This window comes from Gorilla gorilla, chromosome 19 (genome assembly GCF_029281585.2).
Source record: "Gorilla gorilla gorilla isolate KB3781 chromosome 19, NHGRI_mGorGor1-v2.1_pri, whole genome shotgun sequence".
In the NCBI taxonomy this organism is placed as follows: Eukaryota; Metazoa; Chordata; class Mammalia; order Primates; family Hominidae; genus Gorilla; species Gorilla gorilla.
Genome location: NC_073243.2, coordinates 40,540,129 through 40,549,063, shown reverse-complemented (window position 1 = coordinate 40,549,063; position 8,935 = coordinate 40,540,129). Strand labels below are relative to the sequence as shown.

General features: G+C 43.1%; 1 protein-coding gene across 1 annotated transcript; it reads right to left on the bottom strand.

The window, feature by feature from the left end:
• Window positions 1–6,085: 6,085 nt before the first annotated feature.
• LOC109023796 (mitochondrial import receptor subunit TOM5 homolog) lies at window positions 6,086–8,130 on the bottom strand. Its single transcript, XM_063700453.1, has 2 exons — window positions 8,098–8,130; window positions 6,086–6,745 (listed from the first exon to the last, which is right to left on the bottom strand). Exons 1-2 carry the CDS (start codon window positions 8,128–8,130, stop codon window positions 6,524–6,526), a joined length of 255 nt encoding a protein of 84 aa, XP_063556523.1. The 3' UTR covers window positions 6,086–6,523.
• Window positions 8,131–8,935: the final 805 nt, after the last annotated feature.

Here is an 8,935-nt window from a genome sequence, read left to right as displayed (position 1 = left end):
TAGGCGTGCGCCACCACGCTCAGCTATTTTTTGTATTTAGTAGAGACGGGGTTTCGGCATGTTGCTTAGGCCTCGTCTCGAACTCCAGTGTGTGTGTGTGTGTGTGTGTGTGTGTGTTTGTGTGTGTGTGTGTAGATATTTATTCCCCCTCCCCCTTGGAAAAGTAAATGTAAGCTCCTACTAGGAATTTAAAACCTGCTTGATCTATATAAAGACAAACAAGGAAAGACAAACATGGGGGCAGGAAGGAAGGCAGATCCTTAAACACTAGAAGATATTTGATCCCCCAACCTTATTTGTTGTTTGTTTTGAGACGGAGTCTCGCTCTGTCGTCAGAGTGCAGTGGCACCATCTCGGCTCATTGCAGCCTCGACCTCCCAAGCTCAAGCGATCCTCCCGCCTCAACCTCCCAAGTAGCTAGGACCACAGGGGCACGCCACCACACCCGGCTAGTTTCTGTATGTTTTGTAGAGGCAGCGTTTGGAGCATATTGTGTAGGCTGGTCTCGAACTCCTGAGCTCAAGATATTCCGCCCGCCTCTGGCATCCCAAAATGCTGGGATTACAGGTGTGAGCCACCTCGCCCAGCCTCCAGTATTCTTTTTTTTTTTTTTTGTGACAGAGTATTGCTCTGTCACCCAGGCTGGAATGCAGTGGCGTGATCTCAGCTCACTGCAACCTCTGCCTCCCAGGTTCAAGCAATTCTCCTGCCTCAGCCCCCTGAGTAGCTGGGATTACAGGCGCCCACCACCACACCCGGCTAATTTTTGTATTTTTAGTAAAGATGTGGTTTCACCATGTTGGCCAGGCTGGTCTTGAACTCCTGACCTCGTAATCTGACCGCCTCGGCCTCCCAAAGTGCTGGGATTACAGGTGTGAGCCACCACACCCGGCCTCCAGTATTCTTTATTAAGCATCTAGGGTTGCGAAATGGCTTACATGTACATAGTATATATATATATTTTTAACTCCACGAAAGGAACTTTGAGCTCTTCCCCCAAAATACCCTTGGCTTCTATATAGTATACAAAAAATATCTGTGGAGGAAGGGGAGAATGGGATGATGTTGACCAAGTGTACAAAAATGGTAACTATGTAGAGGTAATATGTGGAATGTAATCATTTCACAATGTAGATCTAAACATCAAATGGTACACCTTAAATATATACAATTTTTAGGGGTCTGGTACGGTGGCTCATGCCTATAATCCCAGCACTTTGGGAGGCCAAGGTGGGTGGATCACTTGAGGTCAGGAGTTCAAGACCAGCCTGGCCAACATGGTGAAACCTTGTTTCTCCTAAAAATACAAAAATTAGCCGGGTGTGGTGGTGCAGGCCTGTAATGACAGCTGCTTGGGAGGCTGAGGCAGGAGAATCTCTTGAACCCGGGAGGCGGAGGTTGCAGTGAGCCAAGATCACGCCACTGCACTCCAGCCTGAGTGACAGAGTGCGACTCCATCTCAAACAAATAAATATGTACAATTTTTATGTGTCAAAAAAGTTAAATTGTCACAAGATAAAAAAAAAATTTTAAATCTCATGTCAGGAAAGTAATGTGCCAAAGGTACATCTCACAGATAAACATGAAAACCTGTACTCCAGCCTGGGCGACAGAGTGAGGCTGTGTCTCAGAAAAAAAAAAAAAGTAAAAAAAAGTATGTTTTTATAAAGCTTGCTTAGATTTTTCTGAATCATAAAAATTCTCACAATTGCATTTGATGTCAAAATTTAAACAAATTACGTGGACATATTACATGATGGTTAAAAAAATAAATTTAAACAAAATATAGAACCAGGTTTCTTTTTTTTAATTTTTTTCTTTTTGAGACGGAGTCTCGCTCTGCCACCCAGACTGGAGTGCAGTGGCTCACTGCAACCTCTGCCTCCCGGGTTCAAGTGATTCTCCTGTCTCAGCTTCCCGAGTACCTGGGATTACAGGCGTGTGCCACCACGCCCAGCTAATTTTTGTATTTTTAGTAGAGACGGGGTTTTGCCATGTTGGTCAGGTTGGTCTCAAACTCCTGACCTTGTGATCCGCCCGCCTCAGCCTCCCAAAGTGCTGCGATTACAGGCATGATCCACCGCACCCAGCCATTTTTGTTTTTATTATTTAGAGATATAATTGATATACTATAGAATTAATCATTTTAGAGAGTACAATTGAATGGTAGATTGAGCGGAAACCTTAATATATTCACAAGGTTGTGCAACCATCACTACTATCTAACTCCAGAACATTTTAATCACCCACCAAAGAAACTCTGTTTCCTTTAGCAGTGCGCTGCCATGCTCAGCTATTTTTTGGGAGAGAAGGGGTCTCCCCATGTTGTCCAGGCTGGTCTCAAACTCGGTTGCTTAAGCAGTCCTCCCACTTGAGCCGCTGTGCCCAGGCCTGAGTTACTATATTTATAAAAGTTATTTCATATGATAGACAAATCATTCAAAACATAATGAGGTAAACTGCCAAAAGAAACCATTTTACCATATTTGAAGGCATTTAATGTAAACGCTGAATTTAATTTTATGTACTGGAATCAGTCTTTTTGCATATGTAATTTTCATACCAAAAATCTCTCTTCAGTTGACTCCTGGAACTCTCTCATGATAAAATAAAAGTTTCAAATAATGTCAGGGTGGTGGCTAACACCTGTAATCCCAGCACTGTGGGAGTCTGAGGCAGGTGGATCACATGAGGTCAGGAGTTTGACACCAGCCTAGCCAACATGGCAACACTAAAGATATGAAAGTCAGCCAGGCATGGTGGTGCATGCCTGTAATCTCAGCTACTAGGGAGGCTGAGGCACAAAAATCACTTGAAACTGGGAGGTGGAGGTTGCAATGAGCTGAGATCGTGCCACTGCACACCAGCCTGTGAGACAGAGCAAGACTCTGTCTCAAAAAAAAAAAAGGGCCAAGTATGGTGGCTCATGCCTGTAATCCTAGCACTTTGGGAGGCTGAGTGGGAGAGGATCATTTGAGCCCAAATAACATGGTCAGGCCCCATCTCTACAAAAATAAATTAGCTGGGCATGGTGGTATGGGCTTGTGGTACCAGCTACTCAGGAGGCTGAGACAGGAGGAGTACTTGAGCCAAGGAGGTCAAAGGCTGCAGTAAGCCATGTTTTTGCCACCGTGCTCCAGCCTGGGCAACAGAGCAATATGCTGTTTCAAAAACAAACTAAAAAAATGGTAGTACCTACATGTGAAGATTGCATATAATAAAGATTGTAAAGCAGAGAGAAAAACTGGACAGTTCACCAAAAAGAAAATCCAAATGTCCACTAGAGATCTGAGAAGATGCCCGACCTCTAGAGCCAAGGAATTGCAAATTAATAACTAAGATAACATTTCAGGGCCTGGCACGGTGGCTCATGCCAGTAATCCCAGCACTTTGGGAGGCTGAGGCAGGCGGATCACTTGAGGTCAGGATTTGAGACCATCCTGGCCAACATGGTGAAATCCTGTCTCTACTAAAAATACAAAAATTAGCTGAGCATGGTTGCGGCGCCTATAATCCTAGCTACTTTGAAGACTGAGGCAGGAGAATCGCTTGAACCTAGGAAGCGGAGGTTGCAGTGAGCTGAGATCGTGCCAGTGCACTCCAGTCTGAGTGACAGGGTGAGACTTCATCTCAAAAAAAAAACAAAAAAACAAAACATTTCAGGAATATACCTGCCTTTGGTAAAAACAAAAATAAATTGTGAACCAGGCGTGGTGACTCATGCCTGTAATCCTAGCACTTTGGGAGGCTGAGGCAGGAGGATCCTTTGAGCCCAGGGGTACAAGACCAGTCTGGGCAACATAGGGAGACCTTGTCTCAAAAAAATATATATATAAATAAAATAAAAAATAAAAAAATCGTGAATAGTGTTGCGATGAATAAAAAAGAAAAAAAATTAAAAAGAAAGAAAACCCAGAAAAACTAACATACCATTTTCCTCTCAGTTTGGCAAAACTATTAGGAATTAATAACATTTGATGTTAGCAAAGTATGGGGAAATGAACTTTTATCCTCTTATTGAAAATATCTGTTTGTAGCCAGGCATGATGACTTATGCCTGTAATCCCAGCAATTTGGGAGGCCAAGGTGGGAAGATCCCTTGAGGTCAGAAGTTTGAGACCAGTCTGAGTAATAAAGTAAGACCCCATGTCATCAAAAAAAAAAAAAAAAAGAAGGAAAGACTGCCGGGTGCAGTGGCTCACGCCTGTAATCCCAGCACTTTCAGAGGCTGAGGTGAGCAGAACACTTGATGTCAGGAGTTCAAGACCAGCCTGGCCAACATGGTGAAACCCCACCCCATCTCTACTAAAAATACAAAAATTAGCTGGGCATGGTGGCGGGCGCCTGTAATCCCAGCTATTCAGGAGGCTGAGGCTGGAGAATCACTTGAACCCTGGAGGCGGAGGTTGCAGTGAGCCGAGATCACACCACTACACTCCAGCTTGGACAACAGAGTGAGACTCCGTCTCAAAAACAACAACAACAAAACCCAAAACATCTGTTTAAAGTTTAAGACATGTATACCTGTGAAAGTTGATTACATAAATTGGGTCATTCTTGAAATACTCAACTAAATCAGAGTTGAAGGGCCAGGGGGAAGAAGCATTCGGGGCACACAGCATCTGCTTCAAGAATTAAATTTTCCACAAGTCCAACTGCTGAACCAGCCTTCTGTATCCCTAAGACCAGTTTTACCTAATAGCTGCTAAAATGAACTGCCATGACTCTAAGACTGGTTTTACCTACCACCATCGCTCACCAGTCAGAGCTTGCTAGCTCCCACAAGCTCTAGTGTGAATGAGCTTTCTTCCAAAACAGTATGTAATACTGTTCTTTCTCATAAAACCCAGAACCTTCTCTTTTTTTTTTTGAGATGGAATTTTGCTCTTGTTGCCCAGGCTGGAGTGCAATGGCGCGATCTCGGCTCACTGCAACCTTCACCTCCCGGGTTCAAGCATTTCTCCTGTGTCAGCCTCCTGAGTAGCTGGGATTCAGGCATGCGCCACTATGCCCAACTAATTTTGTATTTTTAGTAGAGACGGAGTTTCTCCATGTTGGTCAGGCTGGTCTCAAACTCCTGACCTCAGGTGATCTGCCCGCCTCGGCCTCCCAAAGTGCTGGGATTACAGGCATAAGCTATCACACCTGGCCGCAACCTTCCCTTTATTCTCCTGATCATACCAATGATCAGCCTGGTCTGTGTGTATGCCCTGAATTGCAGCTCTTGCTTACCAAATAAAATGTTTTTAGAGATTTGTCTCTATATTATATTTGGCTTTGACATAACTATTCCCAAGGAATTCTATCTTTAAAAATCCATTCTTATAGAAATGAAAGCACCAATAAATGGGAATAAGTACGATAATCCACATCGCAGAATTGTTTGTAGTGGCAAAAGTTGCAACATCCTAATTGTCTATGAGTAAGGAAATGATTGAATAAATTACTGTACATCTATACTAAAGTTAAATTTGTAAGTACTGAAGTACAGGCACGGCTATTTTTTTTTTTCTTTTTGTGGAAACAGGGTCTCACTCTGTCACCCAGGCTGGAGTGCAGTGGCACCATCTTGGGTCACTGCAACCTCTGCCTCCTGAGTTCAAGTGATCCTCGCACCTCAGCCTCCCAAGTAGCTGGGACTACAGGCACATGCCACCACACCTGGCTAATTTTGGTTTTTGGCTTCTTTCTTAATTGGTATGTTTACTTAAAAATATAGACTAATGGGCTGGGCATGGTGACTTACACCTATAATCCCAGCACTTTGGGAGGCCAAGGCGGGTGGATCATGAGGTCAGGAGATCGAGACCATCCTGGCTAAAATGGTGAAACCCCATCTCTACTAAAAGTACAAAAAATTAGCCGGGTGTGGTGGTGGGCACCTGTAGTCCCAGCTACTCGGGAGGCTGAGGCAGGAGAATGGCGTGAACCTGGGAAGCAGAGCTTGCAGTGAGCCGAGATTGTGCCACTGCACTCCAGCCTGGGCGACAGAGCAAGACTCCATCTCAAAAATAAATAAGTAAATAAATAAATAAATAAATAAATAAAATAATAAAATAAAATATAGACTAATGATCCTGTGCTTCAATGTCATTGTGGTTATGTGCTGACGTCCATAAAACATAACTTATAAGGGACTCTTCACAAATACACTCCAGACAGAAGGGTAAACAGAAATGACTGACAAGACAGTGCCATTTCAGACATACTTCCCTTAATTATTAATACTTGCTAGAAAATGGAGTTTGACATTATTTACAATTATACCAATATTCACAGAGGCCAACTGTCACAGGCATTAAGGGCACACCAGGGCCAGGAGACCTCATTTCAGACTTCCCAAATATTTTTATATTTTAGCTATTAAGATCAGTTACCAGAGCTAAACTTGTTCTTAACAAGCAGAATTTTTATGTCCATTCAAAGAGTCTCTTACACCTTTCTGGGCCTATTTACTTGCAGAGAACAGTAGAAACTGTAACCAGGCTCTTCCTATCATGCATTCACATATGATGTCCAATCTTCATATGCTGTCCAATTTCTTTAAGATAAATGGAGTGACTCGCAGCAGGGCCACGTAGATGAGAAAGTTCTGTATGGAGATCATATCCTCGTGCATCTTCTGTTTCATCTCCGTGAGGTCCAGCTTCCGGGCAAGGCCCCCAATCCGGAAGATCAGCTGCCTCGCTCTGCTCTCCCTAATGGCCCCCTCACACCCGGAACTCGGCCTATCCCCTCGCCCCAGCTAATTTTTGTATTTTTAGTAGAAATGGGGTTTCGCCATGTTGCCCAGGCTGGTCTTGAACTCCTGGGCACAAGGGATCTACCCGCCTTGGTCTCCCAAAGTGCTCAGATTACAGGCATGAGCCACCACGCCTGGCCCAACATGGCTATTATTTTTTAAAGTGCTAAATTATGGCCGGGAGCTGTGACTCACGCCTGTAATCCCAGCACTTTGGGAGGCCAAGGCAGGTGAATCACGAGGTCAGGAGATGGAGACCAGCCTGGCCAACATGGTGAAACCCCATCTCTACTAAGAATACAAAAAATTAGCTGGGCGTGGTGGCAGGCGCCTGTAATCCCATCTACTCAGGAAGCTGAGGCTGGAGAATCGCTTGAACCCAGGAGGCGGAGGTTGCAGTGAGCAGAGATCACGCCACTGCAGTCCAGCCTGGGCAACAGTGGGAGACTCTGTCTAAAAAAAAATAAATAAATAAATTACCTGGGTGTGGCAGCGCGTGCCTGTAATCCCAGCTACCCAGGAGGCTGAGGCAAGAGAACTGCTTGAACCCAGGAGGCAGAGGTTGCAGGGAGCTGAGATGGCGCCACTGCACTCCAGTCTGGTGACAGAGTGAGACTCCATCTCAAAAAAAAAAAAAAAAAAAGTGCTAAGTTACATCTAAGTTTCCTATTTTTGTTTAAAAAACTCCTTGTAGTGGGTTGAATGGTGGACCCCAAAATGATACATCTGTCCATCTGATATGCATGAATGTGACCTATTTGGGAAAACAGTTTTTGTAGATGAAATTAAGGATTTCCAAATGAGATCATCCTAGGTTAGAATGGAACCTAAATCCAACAGCAAAAGTCCTCATAAAAAGAAGGGAAGAAGACAGAAAAGAAGACCACAAAGACAAAGGCAGAGATAGGAGTTATGCTGCCATAAGCCAAGTAATACCTGGAGCCACCAGCAGCTGGAAGAGGAAAGCAAGGATTCTCCCTTGGAGCCTTCAGAGGGAGGTGTAGCCCAGCTGACACCTTGCTCTCAGATTTCTGGCCTCCAGAACTGTGAACAGAAATATTTCTGTTGTTTTAAGCCACTAAGTTTGTGGTAATTTGTTACAGCAGCTCTCAGAATCAAATACATTCCCACACCCCTTATTTATGTGTATGTGTGTGTATGCATGTTTGCATGAGCACTGAGAGAAGTATACCATTATTAACATTGGTTAATATCTACTGAGTATATGCCAGGAATGGAATTGCTGGGTCATAGGGTGTGTGTCTATACACACACATATACACATTTTTTAGTAGGTACCATCAAACAATTGCATTTTTGTTGTTTTTGTTTCAGTTTGTTTTTAATGACCATACCATTTTACCACCAGCAATAAAGGAAGGTTCCATTGCTCCATACCAGTTCAGGGGAATGAGACTGGCTTACTGAAGGCTGAGAGAGTATACGTGTGTGTATATAAATTGAGTGTATTTAAATTAAGTATATGGAAGTAAATTAAGACTACAATGAGATACCACTACCTCCCACCAATATGGTTAAAGATAAAAGGACTGATAATACCTAATGCTGGTATGGAGCAATGGAACCTTCCTTTATTGCTGGTGGTAAAATGGTATGGTCATTAAAAACAAACGAAAACAAAAACAACAAAAATGCAATTGTTTGATGGTACCTACTAAAAAATGTGTGTATGTGTGTGTATAGACACACACCCTATGACCCAGCAATTCCATTCCTGGCGTATACTCAGTAGATAGCGTGTTTAAGACCATCATAAGATATATAAAAATGTTACGGTAGCATTATTCATAACAGCCCCAAAGTGGGAGCAATTCAAAGGTCCATGAAATGTAGAGTAACTAAATTATGGTATATTCATATAACAGAATGCTACACAACAGTGAAAAAGGCTGAACTGATGCATAGCAGCAAAATAGAGAATTCTTTTAGACATAATGTTGAGCAAATCAAGCTAGGCTCACTACAGCACATACCGTGTGATCCCATTTACAAAAAATTCAAAAACAGGCAAAACTAATCTATGGTGATAATCAGATGGGAGGCATTATCTAACAGGGTGCTGGAAATGTCCTTTATTGTGATCTGAACATAGTATTCATATACGAGTCATTGAAATATACATTTCAAATGCTGGCTGTTTATTATCATTTCACTGGGATAAATGCCCAAGGA